This window comes from Centroberyx gerrardi, chromosome 4 (assembly GCF_048128805.1).
Source record: "Centroberyx gerrardi isolate f3 chromosome 4, fCenGer3.hap1.cur.20231027, whole genome shotgun sequence".
Taxonomy (NCBI): domain Eukaryota; kingdom Metazoa; phylum Chordata; class Actinopteri; order Beryciformes; family Berycidae; genus Centroberyx; species Centroberyx gerrardi.
The window spans coordinates 21,092,298-21,112,844 of NC_136000.1; the positions used below are offsets into that span (position 1 = coordinate 21,092,298).

At 48.3% G+C, this 20,547-nt stretch overlaps 1 protein-coding gene across 1 annotated transcript in view; it reads right to left on the reverse strand.

Moving 5' to 3' along the window:
• Positions 1-20,544, reverse strand: part of abtb2b (ankyrin repeat and BTB (POZ) domain containing 2b) — a 47,967-nt gene extending 27,423 nt beyond the window's left edge. The window contains exon 1 of the mRNA XM_071895136.2: positions 19,131-20,544. Coding sequence (XP_071751237.1) covers positions 19,131-20,022 — 892 coding nt within the window. The 5' untranslated portion in view covers positions 20,023-20,544. The remainder of the gene's footprint in view (positions 1-19,130) is intronic.
• Between the last annotated feature and the right edge of the window lie 3 nt (positions 20,545-20,547).

A 20,547-nucleotide genomic window follows, 5' to 3' on the forward strand; every position in this document is an offset into this window, starting at 1 on the left:
AAGGTTCACATTTAAGGGAAAAGGATGTAAACAGACCCGTGGAGCCTTCTCATAGAGCAAGCTCAAAAAGTTTCAACCTAGAACTTATAAGCGCTGCGATTCATTCACCAGGAGCCTCTCTCAATTCATTCTGTCACACTGCTCTAACGCCTTCCAGCTCTTCAGATCAGGTGGAGAGAGACTAAAATAACCCCATGAACAGACACTTTTGTGTTTGTGTGTGTGTGTGTGTGTGTGTGTGTGTGTGTGTGTGTGTGTGTGTGTGTGTGTATGGCACTGTTCCATTATCGCCTAAACCCCTAGCCAAATAACTTCCATTAAAAAACACTGTGTGACTCACCATTGGCTTATTCGACTCTGTATGTCTCTCTACCGCTCTCTCTCTACCTCTCTCTCTCTACCTCTATCTATCTCTCTTCCTCTCTCAAAAACAAGCATACACATAGACTAGACATTAATCAACACTCTCTCAGACTGTCATGCTGTGATGCTCCCACCAGAGAGACAGACACAGACAGTCACAGGTACTTCATTTTCTCAAATCTCTGGACACAAACTTGCAGCACCAAATCCTTCCCAACTTCCCAAGTTCAAGTACAAAGCCCTCTGTGCAGCAGCACGGTTCTCACAGTCCAACAAGCGGTTTTGATAGAGGGAGTTAGGGCTTGACGTTTCAAAGAACTGCATCCAAATTCCCCCTAGTAAATCTAAAGCAGCTTTCTGCTGATTAACATTCCGAGTCGCGCTGGGTAGAGCGCAAAATTATGACGCAGAGCGGAGTGAGTCAATTGGGAAAAAAACAGGGGAGGGGGGATTACGATTAGGAGGAGGACTGGTGGTTCACTCACTCTTTCAATCACTCCTTCCCTCGTTTCTCCTTCTCTCTCCCAATCTAAATCTTTGGACTCTGGTTTCATAGTGGAGTGGAAAAGAAGACCAGAAAAGGCACGGGGGCTGAAACCACTTTCTGGGCAGCAACCGGTTGTTGTTCACTCACACAACTTAGTGTGTGTTTGTGTACGTCTGCGTGTGTGTCTGCGGTGTGTGCGATAAAAGGTGTGGCCTGGAATTACAAGAGCTACAGACATCAGCTGAGGCTGCTTAAGAGCATGCAGCACAGTCAGTTTGGTAAACAAGGAAGGCTATGTTTTCTTCAATAGCCCAAAACTGTACTTTTCAGAGCATCTTGTCATATTTACATTCTCTGTAATTCCAAGGCACGCAAGCTGTGATAAGAAAGCGTAACCGCCCTCAGACTCCATCTGTTCCATTATAACCCACCGTGTAAACAGAAACGAGGCAGAAAGGGGCGACAGAGAGAATGAGTAGGCACTATTTCCTGAGCTCCACAACTCAGCAGCCTTTCACAGCGGCGGACAGTGAGCGACGCGGAGCTTTGTTAAAAAAAAGGCCCACAGTTCTCTTTGTCTGCGGTGATGAGTGGGGCTGGCCCGTTTACAGCTGTCTGACTCGACCGCTGCCCGCTCCATTGTCGACAACAGCCACATCATCACTGCGAAAGACAGAGGAGAGGTGAGGGGGGACGTATCGGTTACAGCATCGAGCCGTCGGAGCGGGCGCAGCGCCTCATGCAATTAGCCGTCAGTCAGGAGATCAATGCCGCTGACGGGACAAGTGTCAGAGAAACAGACTGCCGATAAATCAGTGGGCCACCCAACCTCAGACACACAGGAGTCTGACCACACACACATCAACACAGGAGTAAATAATGGTACGCGCCGGGCATTGTGGCGTCCGCGGACGCGCAAATCATGCGGCCATGTGTCAGTCTTGGAGATGACAGCACAGATAACAGCCCTAAATATTCAGTGTGTCTGTGTCTGTGTGTGTGTGTGTGTGTGTGTGTGGCCGGGGTGTGTTAGGTAACTGCAGGGCGTGGTTGGGGTGTCCAAGTCTTTATCTGACAGCAGTAAACTACCTCTAACCAGGCCAGTCCCCCACATTCAGCTGGCTATATGACCCATCTGACACCCGAGGGGTTTACAGCTCACCCCTGACCCTCACACACACCCCTTACACACCCCTCACACACACACTGAACACAGAGGGAGTGTCCACTACTCAAAAGGAGCCTGCTAAAAAGGACCATCCTCTTATGCAGTTATGTCACCTCTTGACCCCCACCCTTCACGCCCACAAAACAACCCATACACACACACACACACACACACATACAGAGTCACACACCCACACCACCCATGCCACCCGCCTTCATGTCCCACTGCTAACAAGTGCCCATGTGGTGGTCAGCACTACAGGACACACTAAAGTGAAACAAAGCCTCATTGTGTCCCTCTCATCGACACACACATAGACACATACAGTACACAGACACACACACACACACATGCTCTCACTATGCGATGTCCGGCCGAGGCTTTGAGAGCCATCTGTGTTGTCTTTCTGGACTCACTCTGAGAAAATGTGGATAAAATTATCACCCATCCCTCTTTCCTCTTCCTATTGGATATATGATTGCGTGAGTGTCTCTGTGTTTGATTGCGCGGTGTGCGAGAGAGAGGGAGCAAAAGAGGAAAAAAAAGGACGAATGAATGAATGAACAAAACAAAGAATGAGAAACGGAAGAATAAATAAAACAGAGTGAAAGAACAAAAGAGAAGAGGAAGAGTGCCAATCTGTGCATGTACAGCAGGTATGTGTGTATTTTCTCAGTATCCTTGGCCCAGCGCCGACTCAGGATATGAATGAGAAGAGAAGCGTCACCAGTCTCTAATTGTTCCTGTCCGACAGAGACATTGATTGCTGAGTGTGTGCTATCCCCCAGCATGCACCCATTGCCTCACTGTGTATTGACATCCTTCCGTCTACCTCTTATGTAAATCCATTATCAGTTTCAAAGTTCTGCCCTTCAGATGCGGTGAGAAGAAAGCTAGAGGCCATTCTGTAATACGTGTGACATTACTACGTTATTGCACATACAGGTAGCCGTCGTCTCAAGTCATCTACAGTCTGAAAGGGGCACCTGTGTTTCTCTTCACTGTTCTTGTCCACCAAACACAAAGCTAACAGTGTTGCGACCCCAATGCAAACATGTACAACAACTCACACGCCCACCATGATGAGTGTGTGCTTCTCTTTCTCTGCAGGGGGCACCCGCTCACACATTCCACAGCCCAAGCATGGCAGCAACACAAATAAAGAGGGTGGGAGGTGTGTGTGTGTGTGTGTGTGTGCGTACAGAGGGTGGTGTTTGTTTCGTGTGTGTTCCCAGCTGTTGCCTCTGCAGGTGCTACTGGGGGCAGCTTGACTCATTGTGTGTGTCATCGTAATACTTTGTAAGGTCGCCAGATAGATTTCATCTCCACAATCTGTGTTTATGCGACTGTGCGAGCGTGTGTGTATGTGTGTGTGTGTGTGTGTGAGTGTGTGTGTGTGTGTCTGTGTGTGTGTCTGTGTGTGTGAATGTGTTTTACAGGTCATAAGAGGCTACTGTTCCTGGGTCTCTGTGGACCACCCACTGAAACCCGCTCCTCTAAGCAGCAGATGGAAAAAGAAAGACAAGGATCAGAGAGGAGATATCACCTCAAGAGAGACTGTTGCCTCTTCCAATCTCTCCTTCCTTCCATCCCTTCATATTTCCCCTAACTGTAAAACCAGAGCACTTTAACAAACAGAGCACTTTGAGAAGCGCAAGCGATGCCAGAGCCAAAGGCCATTTGCCTTTTAACTGCTTCGGAAGCTGGGCAATTCTCACGAGTGATCGTGTACATGTGTGTGTTTGTGTGTGTGTGTGTGTGTGCGTGTATGCATCAGTGTGTGTGTGCATCAGTGTGTGTGTGTTAATGCATTTCTTCCTGAGTATGGGTGAAGACCAGGTCAATCCACTTCAATTGACGTTCCCACAACGCTTCCCAAAGCCACAATGGCTAAATAATAGCTGACAGACTTTTTGCCCTTTCAAACACACACACACACACACACACACACACACACACACACACACACACGCACACACGCAAACTCTCACCCTGGCACACAGATATGGATTTTACACTGGCCACATTGTATATAACCAACTACGCCCTTTGCAGAATGAATCAAACCTAGCTTTGCAGGAAAACCCTAATAAATCATTAAGAACGACACAGCTCAATCCCTCAAATATCCACACACTTCTTGAGTGAGATCCTGCAGGAGTAACCCTGTCAGTGCCGGACGCTGATTGATTACCATCCTGTAATACAGTAAGTTACAACGCTAACAAAGTAGGAGAATGGAAGAACATGGGAAAAGTTTCCAGATTGTTCTATGGTGAACCCACTCACACTTGCAGTATGTGCTGAGTGTGGGGCTCTAACCACTGCGGGTATTGTTAGTAAATCATGACTAGTGAGAGGTGCTAGCCACATCCTGACCACACACACACACACACACACTAACACACACACACCCCTCTATCCCTTCCCGGAGAGACTGGACTACCCAGCAGAGACACTTTAAAACAGGGGTGTGTGGGGGGGTGTAAGCGTTTTAGAGAATGTGTGTGTGACAGACTGTGGAGAGAGGACTTTGGGCTATTCTTACACACACACACACACACACACACACACACACACACACACACACACACACACACACACATGCAGCTCCTGTGCAAACAGCAGACTGTGAGTGACAAATCTGTTTTCATTCTCCTTTTCCCACTGTAGGGCCTGTCTGGGTGTTGTTAGCACAGCTATGATGGCTGTGCATATGTGCCGGCCCTGCCGATCAGCATTAAATATCCCCTGCCTCATTCGTCCCACGGCTGACAGTTTTCCACCTTTTTGTGCTTGATTCTTCACCTCTTTCCTCCTCTTTTTTTTTATTCTTGCTCCATCTTTTAGCTCCTATACTTCCTGCCCCATTCCAAGATAAACACCAGCCCCTGCTTCGCCCTCTCGGGAAACCCCATGACCACGAAAGGCGAGACAGACAGAAGGAGAGGCTCGTGGGATATTTCATTCAACTGCTTGCCAAGTGTTCAGGGTTGGGGTTTGGACTACCCAGAACACACACACACACACACACACACACACACACACACACACACACACACATTGTTCGAACTACCCAGGCACAACTCCCATACTCCTATTTCAGTCTGTGAAGTCTCACATGGGCCTGCAAAAACTGCAGGGTGATAATTAGTTACGTTTTACCTTCTGCCACTTGAGACAAACAGGGAGAGAAAACAGCCAAGAAATAATGAAGAGGGGAGGGAGCTGGGGAGAACTTGTGTAAAGAAACAAGTCTGGGTGACGAACGCTGATGGTATTTCAAGAGGGAGATGGAGAAGGAGAAGAAGAGGAAGATCTCTTTCGTCTCCTGTCGAAAGACTGAGTGAGCCCAGCGGCCATCCTCCCGACCATTCGATACCCAGAGATTACTGCGCTTATTTAAAATCAAGCTTCAGCCTCCCTGTGTGTGTGTGTGTGTGTGTGTGTGTGTACATGTGTGTGTGTGTGTGGATATAATGATGCCTTCCCCATGCAGTCGTTGTCTCGGAGCTGCCGTCTGCAGGTTCCCAGGAGTCTGGCTCTAACAGCAGATCTGTGCGGTTAGTCTCTGGTCGACCCCGGGCCAGAGGAGACCTGGCAGAGCGCAGAGAAAGACAACCTCTCACAGGGCCAAAAGGGAGGAGGAGAAGGGGGCGGAGGCGAGAGAGAGAGAGAGAGAGAGAGAGGTGGAAGAGGAGAGGAGACGTGGGGGGGGGGGGAAAGCGGAGAGATCCTCTGATTTGATTTTCAGACTGCGGCGACACACAAAACCGACACGCAGACACGCATGCACGACAAAGACAGAGAAAAACAGAGGGACGGAGAGAGAGAAACAGTTGGAGGGAGACTCGCGTACAGAAATACACGAGCCAAGGCACGAATAGCACTTGACCTCATTGTGCTAGCCAGTGAAGTGCTGACCTCACCACTCTCTAACTACCAACACCAGTCGGTCAGAGGGTAATTATGGCCTTCCAGAGCGGAGGAGCACTCGAGCCAAGAGCCATCAGGCAGGTTCATCTCTCTCTCTCTCTCTTTCCCTCTCTGTCCTCATCATCGTCACTTTCCTCCCTGCCTCTCTTTTTCCTCTCCTCGCTCCCTCTATCCCCTTCCCTCTTGTCTAATTTGCTCCCTCTCTGTATCTCTCGACAGTTAGCCAGGCAGATGCATTAGAGCTATTCTCCACACCTATGAGAGTCTTAATCCCCGCGTGTTCGACCCGGCAAGGCCATTACTAACACTTCTCTCCACTCCTCTACTGGTGAAGCTGTTAACCTAACAGTGCAGCGGTCCAGACCCTGTAAAAGTCCTGATTGATTCTAGTAAAACCGGTATGAAACGGGTACAGCCTCGATCGGTACACTATCTGGATTGCATGCTGGCCTTTTTGCTACCTTCCATCTGGTGTTACGCATTGCACACACTGACCCATGCACAGGGAAATACACACACATACAAAAACATCTGTCTTTCACTCACTCACTGACACACACACACACACACACGCATACAGTATATTTTGTTATTGGCTCCCTCGTGCTCACCGCTGCAGGAACCGATGATGGCATTTCAAGACTTGCGTGCGGAACAGAGGCAGCGGCGAAAGAGGGATGGCGGAACGGGGGAGAGAAGGAGGGAGGCGGGGGAGGAGAGAGTGAGAGAGAGAGAGAGAGCGATGGAGCTCTTGGGAGGTTTCCGTGGGGTCAGGACAAGAAGAGGGACTCCGCAAAGTTTGTCTGCACCAGCATGAGGCCGCGTATGATGGCTATCCATCCGGACATGATGGATGTGAGGGATCTCGCTTCCTCAATCTCTCTCTACCTCTACCTCTCTCTCTTTCTCTCACTCACACAGCGGATAACCAACAAAGGCCCTAACGAGGTTAACAAGCGCTAGTTGTCACACCTGCATCCAGGGATAAGACAGTGTAAATTCCTTTCCATCTCTGTCTGTCTCTGTTTGCTACCTATCAGTCTGTCTCTATCTCAAGGATGAGTGATTTTTGATTTCTTTTGTGTGTGTGTGTGTGTGTGTGTGTGTGTGTGCACGTGCCATTCTGTGTGTGTGCCTGTGTTATCTTTGTCTATTTCAGACAGTGGAAGAGAGCCAGGGTGTTATCAGAGACGCAGAGACAAACCAAGACATGGCCCCCCCCCCGTTGTTTTGACATGCGTGCGTTCACCTCTGTCGACCTCCACACGTCCTCCTTTGTTCTCCTGAGAGCCGATCGCCCCGTGCTTTGGATCCTGTGTGCAGGACTCGTGTCAAAACAAAGTCCTTCGGGCCCACAGGCATGAGCAATTAAAACAACTCTGCGAAAATGCGTGTGTGTTGCCACCTCGATGAGTAGAAGTTGGGTGCGCTCCATAGTTTGGCTGAGGGTGTCACAGTATTTATGACTCACTAGAGGCTAACTCCCCGCCCCTCCCCCGCCTAAAACTCCTGAAACATATCTACCCCGCCAGCCTTACAGACACCCGCACACGCAACCGCACACCTTCTCACCCCCTGATCAGACTGCTGAAAGGCCCCTTCTGTAGGGCCCTACACCGGTAGAGGGCTTTCCTGCCAAAAGCGGACCATTAACGGCGCCTGGACAAAGCGTAGACTTGTTGGTGCGTTAGCTTAATGGCAGAAAGGTATGGCGACCTCTGCAGCTCCACCGCTTCCTCCTTGTTGACCTCTGTTGGAGTGAATGTTTGGCTGGGACTTACATTATTTATTTAACTACTGTCAGGCCGCCTTTGAGGCCGCCTTTACAACACCATTTAACAGAAGCACCATAAGGCCAGGCGTGCTGACACGTAGACACACGCATGTACAGTACGCGCACTGTATGGAGCGTTACCTAACCTGAAACACGTGGAAAATGATGAGAGCGCTTGTTCAATGAGGCCGAAATTAGTCACACGTGTGTCTGCAGGCCGTGCGGGTGGAATAAATGTCCAAAGCCAACATGTTTAATAATCCCATTGGACTTAAATAGGGTTGAAGCGAATCAGGTTTGATGAGCTGATGAACATGTTGGCATAGCGGCTGTTTTCAGAGGCTGTGCTCTCCTCCTTGAGGTGGAGAAGAGGGGAAAGCATTGAGGAGTGTTCTGTGCCGCGCTTAAGCCATGCTATGTTTAACTGCTGTCTGACTGACTTCCTCTGCAGTCTACACTTCTGTGAGCAGACACACACACACTCTTTAACAGCACCAAGTCACTCAAGTTACTTACATACTCCAACTCATATTCACACATTATGCACCAACTGACACCAGGCACACTGCAAAATAAATCAAGGAAAAGAGTTATTAGGAGCAAAATCATGTGTGCCCATCCTCAGAATAGTAGTATCATCTCCACAAGGATCCTCATTTAGCCCTTTGACCCAAGTCAAACCACAGAAAATTCCATTTCTCTGAACACACCCGTACAATGGCACCCTTTCATCGGCCTGAGATTCCAGCACATACCATCCTATTCTCTCCTCTCTCTTCTCCCTCCACCATCCCTCTAACGCTCAATAGCCAGATTATCTCAATGCTGGAGAGGAAAGTTGGCCACCAGCACTGGCACTGAGTCTATTATGGCCAGACCACAGCACTGTCTTTGACCCTGCAGTGACACACAGATGGCCGGCACAACATAGAGAGAGACGGAGAGAGAGACACAGAGAGAGACAGAGAGAGTGAGAGAGAGAGACTGATAGAGACACACAGCAGATGTGAGACACACACTCCACCAACTCACAAAGACAAAAACATTCAAATGCAAAGTAGAACACACACTCGCATGCACATGGACCCACACATGCATACAGTTATATACAGATGCCACCTCATATGAGTGGGAACACACCCACAGACATATATAGACACAAACACACACACACACACAAAGTGTCAAGTCAGGAGCGGTTTGTCCTTATCACCCAAGCCGTAAGTGTGGGCAGCCAAGCAGTACATGTCATCCCCACCCTACACACACAGCCATAGACACAAACACAAACACACACCTCAGCATTTCCAAAGGAGACGCACACACACAGTGATTATGTGTAATGGGGAGTCTCTCATGTCTGCAGCGGAAATACAGGCGGGCCTGATGATGGCTGTGTCAGCTAAGTAGTCCCTAAACCTCTTTAATGTTTATACACACCTACACTCTTTACACACATCGCAGTATGCGGTAGGGATTCTTAGCATCACGGCAAATGGTTAAATGCATTTCGTCACTAACTTTCCACGATAATATACACCTCCTTTTGGTTACCTATAGGGTCTGAGCTGTTTATTTTGGTTCCAGGAAGGAGCGCACATGTGGTGGATGTGCTGCGTAGATCCTATCGACAGCACGAGACGAATGGCTCCGGCCGAGGGTGTCCCGTCCTGACAGAGTCTGTTTGCCTGCGCCCACATGTGCTGCCCATATGGCCCCGCTCGAAATGTGCTTCTCCCCTCCACTAACCACGAGGGAATTCCAGGAAGCCTTACTGTACACGGTTTGCTCTAAATATGTTGTGCGCTGGGCTGCGGTTCCCGTAATCACCATGTGTCTATCTATCTGACCTTGACCCAACAGGTGATGTTTTGCACAAGGATGCAGATGGAAAAAGCACAGTTTGAGAAAATAGAAAAGAAATGTAAGCGATGTGTTGCAGGGAATAGTGGGATATAGCAGCAAGAGAGGATAAGGTGCAGTTAATAGGGAAAAAGGATGGGTGCACAGACAAAGTGGTAAAGAGCCATTGATAGGAATCGATGTGGGCTGAGAACAACCTCCAACCACAGAGGGTAGACAGATAAAATGAAGAGACTTAAAAGGAAGTCGGAGGAGACTGGCGCGGCATTACGGAGGCTGGGAAACAGATGACCAGGTTTGATAAGAGCATAACAGGAGAAATACTCTCAAACCGCAGTAACTTTAAATGACTGCAACCCACAGCGGCGTGGCTATCAGCAGGAACTTCGGGGAGGGGCGAGGTGTCGTGTGATGTGGGCGAAGACATTCAAACAAGCCTCTGAGCCTCTGTGTTTACATGTTGTTACTGACAGAGCTGCAGGCTCGGCGCACAAACAAACACATTCCACTGTCTGACGGAGAGAGACCAGACAGCAGGGAGAGCAGCGGGTGGCGAGAGAGAGAGAGGAAGAGGGAGAAAACAAGGACTAAATCCCCTACTGATAAAGGCAATGAGAAGCAATGTAACCCACAGCATCTATTCTTGTCACTGGAAGGTCGCTGGTTCGAATCCCCGGACCGGCTGGGAATATCTGGCTCGGGAAAATGAATGAGTGACATTCCGCCTTGCCTCATTAACTACTGTCGATGTGCCCTTGAGCAAGGCACTGAACCCCCGACTGCTCCAGTGGAGTTACTCAGTAGGCAACAGTAGAGGAATGTGATTGTACTGCCAGCATCTACCAGGTGTGAATGTGCAGAAGAGTGTTAAAGTGAAGCAGGGCGTCGCTGGAAAAGAGCAAGCGTGCTCCCTCGACTTCCCCTGGATAAATAACGGTTAAAATAAACAACCAAGTAAATAATTCTTGGCTGTATACTCTGTGTATCTGAGATGCTATGGACTATGTAGCATATATCACTGACAGTAAACGGTCAGACTTAGATCCACATCTCCACTCCTGCTCATAATTTCACCCCAAAGAGAGAGCTGCATCTCCCTGGGAGAAACAGCACTAGACCCCCCCAGGGCACCACTCATCACCCTGTGACTGGATGCCTGTGTTAACTGTCACTCACTTCCACCCTCAGCGAACCACACTGACAGGAATGCCAATTCCAGGCCAACACACACATACACACTCGCACACACATACACACAGAGATCACAATCCCTTTCAAAGGCTCAGATACCATCAGTGTCAGAGGAGAGAGAGAGAGAGTAGATGGGAGAGATAGCACTACATCAAAGCAGAAGAATGCAGAAGCAATGTCAAAGGCTGTGGTGGCCTACTTATGACTGAAGGGCAACACACACACACACACACACACACACACACACACACACACAGGCGTGCACACGCACACACCTCAATTAACCTGACATCATGGGCACCCTGCCTATTGAACCTGGCAAACTAACCGACAATCTTGTCATAAAAGCTGCTGTTACTTTTCCATCCTCCTTCTTGTTCTCTTCCACTCCCTCCATCTTACCCTCTCTCTCTCTATCCATCTCCTTCTTTTGGAAAATTGGCTGGCTGTTCGGCTTGATGGAGGAACTGCTTCCAAGCATCATGCAAGCCATAAACTATTGCTCACCCTGTAGGAGATTTACTGTGAGAAAACTCCCAGGCTGGTCCTGGTTTCACACTGTAAGTAACTGGTAGGTGAAATTAGTATAGTTAATACATCAGTTAGACCTCCTGTTATATATATATATATATATATATATATATATATATATATATATATATATATACATATATATTTTAAAGACTTTAGACTCTAAAGCCAAACTAGGAAGTCATCAATAGTAATGGAATAGGAGTGGAATGACTTTACAGAGGGTCTTTGTCCACTGACACGATGTTTGCTTACCCCACCCTCTGTCCACTAAAACAAGCATCTCTCTTTCTCTGTCTCTCTCTCCTTCGCTGTGTGTGTGTGTGTGTGTGTGTGTGTGTGTGTGTGTGTCTGTGTGTCTGTGTGTGTGTGTGAGTGTTTGTTTGGGTCTCAGTGTGACATTGTAACAGTTACCGGTGTGCAGTGGCGTGGCAGAGGTGCTGCTTTTTCTACCCATGAGGCTTCTGACTGCGCTTTGCCATTTTTTGCTGCCTGTTTGTCTTGTATGTGAACTATATTGTTTGCCAAACCGGCAAATACAGAACTGGCAGGTCATGCAAAATGCCTGCATCTTCATTTTTTATATTCTGGATTATGGCAAACTGATGTGAACATAAATCATTTGTGTAAAAGTGTGTCTCTGTTTGTGTGCATGCTTGTGTGTGTGTGTGTGCCTGTATGTATGAATGAGAAAGAGGAAGGTGGATAGAGGAAGAGGGAGACGTGTGTACAACAGTGAGTCTACAGACGAGTGTGTTTGCTTTTCCAGTGTAGAATATGTGAGCTTTGCCATTCAGCCTCCACACACTGCTGCTCTGACTCCGCTGGACAAAGAGGTCACTGACAGCATCACAAAAAGCTCCCTCTTTCTGCCCATTTACAAAAACAACAGTTTAGACTTGAAAGGAGAGAGAAAAACATCACTTTCCTCAGCTTGGCTGAAGAACATCCAACAGAAGCGCTGTCCTGTTTTTTTTTTCAGTGCCGGCTGATGGGAGCGATCACAACCCTTCCTTTGAGCTGGCACACATAACATGCATACACTTCAACACACACATGCACACACACACACACACACACACACACACACACACACACACACACAACCCTTTCCTCAGCTGCAGTGATTTGGCTCTGGCCAACCTGGCTACAGAGATCCCAATCAGTGAGAGGATATGTGGGATTGCAACTCCATCTCTCCCTCTACCGCTCTATCTCTCTATCGCTCCATCCAGCCAAGTCAGTATGACTCCAACAGATTTCACCAGAGAGCACAGCAAGGGGTTATTATATCCAATCCCTGGTCAGACAAATCTGTTTCCACTTAAATTGCACACTCCCTGATCCCCTCTCTCCTCACTTCCCCCCCATTTGCCCATCTGATCTGTGTGTGCGTAATTAAATATTACAACCATGCCGCCCACAAAATGGTTGTGTATCGACTACAGTAACTGGCTTCAGCTTTACTGGAGCACGCATGCAGAGAAATTGACGCATGCCAGCTAATGCCTATTAGCAATTAGAACTGTGATGGTTGGCATTGATCTTTCAGGGGGTAAGGAGTAGTTTAGTAGGGTTTTATGGTTTGACATAGATTCAAAGCTGTCTACGAAGTTTATTTTATGTGAGATCTGCGAACTGAAAAGCAAGGTGGAACTGAGCTTCACTGCCACATAATCAATCAGATCAAACGACTGAATTAATTTTTCTTAGTGAATTATATTCCTGTAACACTCAATCAAGTCATCTCTCTGAGTTTAATAAGTGAGCGAGAGTGTGAGAGGAGGGTGGTGTAGCTGTGAGATGGATAGGCTTTCTAGCACAAATAACAGTTTTCATACAGTGACTGACTCCACCTGGTTTGTGTCAAGGATGGACATAACAAAGGACAAATTACTCTTCTTACTATAATTGAGTGGCTTTTTTGTCATAAATTTATTATTATTAGCTTATTTTTAGAATGCTCCACATAGTCTCTAATACTTGTTGTATTGTATTGTGTACTGAACCCTATTCTCTCATCATTTTTGCATTGCATGGGAAAGACCATATGTAACAATGTTTTTAAGCAACTCAGTAACTTTTACTCTGAGTACAATATAAATTAGCTGCTTTTACTTAAGTCGAGTTTTAACCAGTAATGGTATTTCTACCTCAGTAAAATTTCTGCAAACAGCACTTCTACTTGAGCAGGATATTTTCTTTCCACCCCTGATATATATAAAGGTCATGCAGACCTCTGTGTTTTTCTTTTCTTCTCTAGCAGCACGTCAGTCCTTGAGAGAAAAGAAGCATCAGCTTCAGGAATAACTGAATGTTATGCAAAGAAAGGCCTTGATATCTCTCCATCCTCTCACCCCCCCCACCCCCCCCACCCCCCACCCCCCCACACACACACACACACACACACACACACACACTCCATCTGGGCAGTGAAGATAGATCACCTTTTCTCCTGCACTCTGTCACAAGACTGTGTCACACTTTAAACCCAGGGTTGTGTCATTACTGGCCCTCTTCCCGTCCTGCCTCTGATTTCCTGTCTGGCCTGTGTTGCTATGGCTACTGGTTAACTGGGCAGAGGGAGGACAAAGAAGGCTCTGGTAACCAGTGGTAACCAAGGCCAAGATGGTCCAAAGAGACGCATGATTGGCGCTGATTGGACTGTACTTCCAGTCCATCATCCTCTGGACCGAGATGGCTCCTCAACCCCAACCCTAGGGTTAAAGCTGGTGCTCTTCACCATCTCTCCTCCCAGCTAACGGCCCTATAGGGAAGCAAGTTGTTGTGGGCTTCGGGGGAAATAGCAGAAATGCCAACTCCTTCTCTAAGTGACTAATCCTCAGCTCTGCATACTCTTCTATTGAGAAAGACCCGCCCTACGCCAGGATGACCACCCCTCACCTTTAACTCCTAACCTTTGACATTTGACACCTAACACTCAGACTTCCATATAATTATTACTCCAACACAGGTGCATGTGGCAGTGCTGTCTCTAAGCCAGACTCCACACTGGGATGATGAGATGCACAGAGCCTTAGTTCCTTTCAGCAAAACCATTGCTACCATCCAGGAAAATGCACTAAGCTGCCAGGTCCAAGATTCCAGCCATCTTCCAGCCTTCCAGTCTTCCTGCTTCCCCCATTAGCTACCTGGCCTGCAGCTCCGGCCCCGACCTGCCCTCTGCAGCACTGATCCCGCTTGTTAAGAGCCAGGACCCTCTGGTAATGCACTCAATGCTCCGTACCAATCTGCGCTCTCCTTTTCATTCTCTTGACAGAGTAAAGACTTCGGCCACCGCGCTCAAAGAATCTGATTACAAAGAGGAAATGAAGATGCAAAGGCACGGATGCTTTCAAGGTCGCTGCAGCTATTTCTGTAGCATTCTGTGTCTCTCTCCATCTGTGTCCGTTGGCCTCTCTCCCTCGAGTCTCTGTCCTCCCCACCTTTCTCTACTTCCTCCGTGTCTGTCCCTTTACTGTAAACAGTGTTAGGAATGACTCATGCTGCTGTAATGTAATGGGAGGAGCATGGCTTAAGATGAAACTAATGACTGGAAAGTATCAAAAGAGAGAGGGGAGTAAGTAATGAGGGCCAGGGGAGTCTACACACAGAGGAGCGTACAGGGCCACTAACTAGTTCAGGAGTTTATTTGTCTCTGATTATTATTTACTTCACCCAACTAAGTGACCTGGCTGAAGGGGGGGGGGGGGGGGGTTAATTAATCTTGAATGAACAAGGGGAAGTTCCTGAACTTGTGTAATTGGTCTTGGTTTTGTAATGATCAAACACACAACACTAGTGGTTTCATATCTCCAAAAGGATTAGTCATGCTTTTCCAAGAATAGTCTATACACACACACACACACACACACACACACACACACACACACACACACACACACACACGCACACACACACACACACACACGAGTAGGTTTAAGCACCCACAGATGAGCACATTCAAATACATGTGCACACCAGCACTCTGATGGGTCAGTGTTTTCACAGCTGGGAACAGATAAGAAGCCAGTAAAAACAGTGACATGGACCATCAGTGTGTGTGTGTGTGTGTGTTTGTGCTCTTGTCTATCTAGTGTAGTCTATGAGCACCCCCGCCCCCCCCCCCCCCCCCCCCCCCCCCCCCATTCCGCCCAAATGAATGAAAATGTTTGTCAGAATACAAAAACACAATAGCCTTAAGTTGTGCATGCACCCACACAATCACACTCTCTCTCTCTGTCTCTCTCTCTCTCTCTCTCTCTCTCACACACACACACACACACACACACACACACATACATATACACTTTGCGGTGTGTTATGAAGGATTAACCCTTATTATCCACTAAAGCTATATGACTTACAGTCTTAACTCTATACACACTGACCTGCTGGCACGACTCACAAGGTTAACCTAAATTCATCCGCAGAATTATTGAGGCCAAATGCTGCTGAACAAATCTGCAGCGTGTCTACCATGCACGCATCAAACAAGGACAAACTTAAGTCTCTTCCACCATCATATTTATGTCCTGATATGTTTTCCAAAACTGTATTTGATCCTGCTCCAGGTTTGTGGAGCAGGGAGTGTATTTTCAGAGTGCTGGTTTTCCCATCTGTGTGACCACAGTGCTGGGCCGCGCTCCCTGCCTCTTTCTGCCCACTGTTCCCACGCCTCTTTCTGGGCTAAATACATATTTAGGGAAATACTAAGCAGCAAATCATATGCTGTGTTCACTCAGTGCACCCCGAACCCATTAGTCAGAACCCTTTTACTACCTTTATAAACAGGAACTGAAGCTGAAGTGACTTTTCTTTTTTTTTTAGTATGTGACCAAATCAAAGCTTGTTTATCCAGGTAAGATTTGCTGAGCATGAATGCTCTTTTTCAGCACATGCTGCAGCTTCACATTCATACAGTTATACACATTCAAGCTTAGGAGCGGCTCTGTACAACCACAGTCTTCCACTGTTGGCCACTGCAAAGCTCGATTGAAGCTGTTGAGAGTTAACTGGACCAGTGACCCTCCAGCCACAAGCCTGCTTCTCTAACCATGAGGCTGCCGCAACTTACTTGGGAAGCAAATACTGAGCCAATACCAAATCAGAAGATTGACAGATCATTGTAAAAGTCGCACATCTCTCACACAGCCGAGGAATTGGAACGCTATTCTGCCAGCTGGACCAGAGTTTAACAGACATCTGCATGCCAGTCATAAAGATCAATAAATATACAAGCCATTTCCACTGTCCATTAGTAAAGCTACTACTCTCTGCACTTTGAAATGCCCCGCAGTCCTATCAATACAAATTATACCAGGAAGAGCTAACTCATGCTATTTCCTTGTGATGAGAAATGAATGACAAATGGATTGCGTTGTACAGCCGCACTGTGTAGTGAAATCAACTAGTGCTGTGTAGCCATCTGAACACATGGAAAGCAGACTCAGAGGACTAAATAGGTTTCAGTGTGTGTATGTGTGTGTGCGTACGTGTGTATGTGTGTTTGTGCTTGTGAGAGTGCGTGCATGAGTAATGAATAGGATCCTGGCACATCACCACCGAGTTCCTCTAATGCACTCCCTGTAGACCAGAAGAAATAAACAGATAAAGATGAAGTGGACTTGAACAAAATGGCAAAGAAAAGACAGAGAGCCAAGAGAGAGAGAGAGAGTGAGAGAGAGAGGGAGAGAGGGAGGGAGAGGGAGTTTTCAGAATTGTTATTGGAGCCGTAGAAGTCATTTCTGCCTTAAAGAGTTCCAGATGTGGGCCTGCCCCTGAGAAAGAGAGCGAGAGAGAGCGAGAGAGAGAGAGAGAGAGACAGAGAGAAACGAGAAAGGGAGGCGTATATATCAGAATGTGCCCTTTCGGCTGATCAGTATGCTACACTCTCGTTCTAAGAGTTTGGGAGCGGAAAGTGGATCGTTGCTTTTGTGAATACTGATGGTTGGTGGTGGCTGTGGGGAAAGAGGAGGAACTTCAGCAGCAGAGTGTGTGTGGAGGAGGGTGGGGGGGGGGTGCTGAGAGCGGGGGTTAGGGTGTGGGGTGTCAGGTGGTAAGGTGGTAGAGGGGTGTGTGGCTTGCACAGGCCCAGTCGTGGGCCTATAAAAAGCTGGGGTGGTCAGAATAATGGTCTGTTGTTATTACACACACTGGTCTTTCTCAAACCAATGACTGCACTCACCAAAATAGGCCAGTCAAAACCCGACCAACAGACATCTGGTTAAATACACCAGGTCGGGACAAAAGCTGTTCTTTTACTCTATTTTTGCTAGGAGGTATTTAAAACTTAAGCACACGGCCAGGTAACAGACTGGCCAATGCATTGCACTTGACTGTTCTGAATACTTGCTGATGTGATGAACATTGATCAAACCAGTGACAGCAACACGCAGAATATACGTGCACACACTATGTGTGTGTTTACTGCCGATTGATCTCAAACCTTTAAAAACTTGGCAGTGTGACAGCATTAATCTCCCTCATCTTCTTCACATGCATGCCATCATTGTACAGAAAGATGCTCCTGCATGATAACACCGTAACTTGGATCAATAATGAGTCCTCTAATTGGAGCCATGCATCAATGGCTATGTCCAGTTATATTCTCTCTCTCTCTCTCTCTCTCTCTCTCTCTCTCTCTCTCTCTCTCTCTCTCTCTCTCTCTCTCTCGTGTGTATGTACATGGATGTTGCCGCTCGTGTGCTCAGTTTTGCATGTGTGTGTGCGCTTCCCAGCATTTGTTTTCTTTCCCCCTGCGTTGGACTAAGCTGCACAATCACACAACAAAAGGCTATTGTGCTGCAGCAAAAAGCTCTGCTCCGGGGAGCTGGTAGTGGGCCACAAACAAAGGCTGGCTACATTGTCCCAACACAAGCCCATGCATCAACTCAACACTGGTCTGCCAATACAACGCTGGACAGAGAGCAATGAGTCTACTAGGGTTTGACAAAGAAGAGGGATGAGAAAGAGAGTTGATTGAGGGGGGATGTGAGGATGGAGGAAACAAATGGGTAGAGGAGAGCAGGATGCAAAAGGACAAAGGAAGAGAAAGGAGAGAGAGATACATGAAGATGGTGGTGGGAGGGTGAAGGGGATTTGTGTATACAGCAGGAGAGAAGGAGTGGGGAAGAGGATAAGTGAGAGAGGGATGAGGAAATGGAAGAAGGGGAGGATTTAGTCAAAGGAGTGCAGCCAGCACAGCAGGAGGATGAGAGGAGGTGAAGTCACCGTAAACAGAGAGCTGTGTCAACAGACATGGCTCCTGCCTGGGCTCTTCTGACTGGGTCGTGAAGGCTCACTGCACCCAAATCACAACCCTGGTTTAGCACCCACAGTAAAGGCATAACAACTGACTGACATGTGAGGACTCAAGTAGTCGTCAAAATCAAATGTTGCTGTCCAACTCTAATTCCAGTGGTCATTTTTCCTCTTAGGACCTTGGTCAGAGGGAAAATGCTTTCTTTGTTCAGGTCAGATGCCTCTGCACTGTTATTTTCCCATTCTGACAAGTCCAATTAGCAGTGGATCCATCAAAACGCTCACGCACAAAGAGCTGCCATTGTATCCAGCTGCAGGTCTGCTAGGCCACATTTCACCTTTTCCACACACGTGGGTTGTGAGGGAGTGGAAAGTGGTGACCAGAGAGCTTGTGACAGAGGAGAGCAGAAAAGTTTGGGGTGAATTTTGCCTTCCATCACCACACACACAAACATGCACAAGCTGGCATGTACATCAACCCACACACACACACACAACAAGGCTATACATTATGTAGATCTCAGTGCAAAAGGGACTGGGGGCATCATATTTACCATTGGCGTTCTTCCCGCAGATCAGGTGCTCGTAGTGCTGCAGGACCCCCCACAGCTCCGCGTCATTGTTCACCACCCCCTCCAGGGCCTCTGCGGTCACGGGAGCGCAGGCTGACCCCGTATCCGGCCCTAGATGACCCCTCTCGGCCATCAGCACCCGGGCTCCTATCTCCTCCACCAGAGCCTCCATGCACGCGGTCAGGCAGATGGCCGCGTACTCGTGGATGCGCACGGAGATGCGGGTGTCCACCATCCAGCGGAAGAAACGTCCCACGGAGAAGGAGAGGCCGCAGCGGGCGGACTTGCCCTTCCTCAGGAGCTCCCCGGCGCTCATGCTGTACATGGAGATCGCCTTGACCGTCGCAGAGACGCAGTGGTCGGCCAGGGACCAGCTGAGCACCAGCCTCATGGCACTCTGCACCTCGAAGCGCGTACAGCGGCAGTGCATGACGCTCAGCCGCTGGGCCTCTCTGGAGATGCGGATCAGGGCCCTGCGGAGCAGAGCGGACAGGCGCCTCACGGCCTCCGGGGAGAACACAGGTGAAGGTCCCCCTTTTGCGTGCCCACTCCCGGCCACTTTACGCAGGATCTTGGCCACCTCCTCCTCGGTCCAGGGGAACTCTTCCAGTTCTGGTAAGCGGGGGCACTTGGAGAAGATGTCCTCGGGGTCTTCAGGCAGGACAGTGTTGACCGTGTCCCAGCTGTTGTTCCTACTGTTCATGGAGCCGGAGTAGTACCACCAGTTGCCCCGGTGAGGGGCCGTCATGAAGGCCTGCGAGTTGGACTTGGAGGAGGACAGGCTGAGGGACTTGCAGGAGTCTCCCGCCCCGTAGCCCGAGTCCAGCGTCAGGTCCTCCAGGGTTTTCATGTGGACATTGCTCATGCCAGCCATTATGGAAAACGACTTTTACACGGGTTCTTTATAAGTGCGGTAAACCTAGTCAGCGGTTTACCTGGAAGTCAGTCAAGCAACAGTCGAAACTCCCCGCAGAGCTGGTTGAACTGGTTACGCAGCGCAGCACTTGTCAGACATGCTGCTCGTTTCAGTTCAGTGCAGAACAGCGGAATGGCAAAACTGCACGCACGCCAAAAGAATTATAATTCATATGTAATGTCTTAATCTAATCCACCCTGTCTCCTCGTTTATAAACTTGACAGACAGCAAAATGAGACTCAAGTCAGCTAATGCGCACCCGTCTCTCACCTTTCCACCAGGCAGCGCAGGGATTTAAACTTTCCTCCAGATCCACTCTCCTTGCGAATAAGACGAAATGTTTCCCCGCTCTCTGAAGAAAGTCAGGCCCCAAGTTCATTGACAAAAACAACTCCCATATATCCGCTCAACGAACTGAAACGGGCTCGTTTTTTGTTTGATAGCCGTGGAAAAGTCCGAGTTTAAGTCATCGCTCTCCTGTCC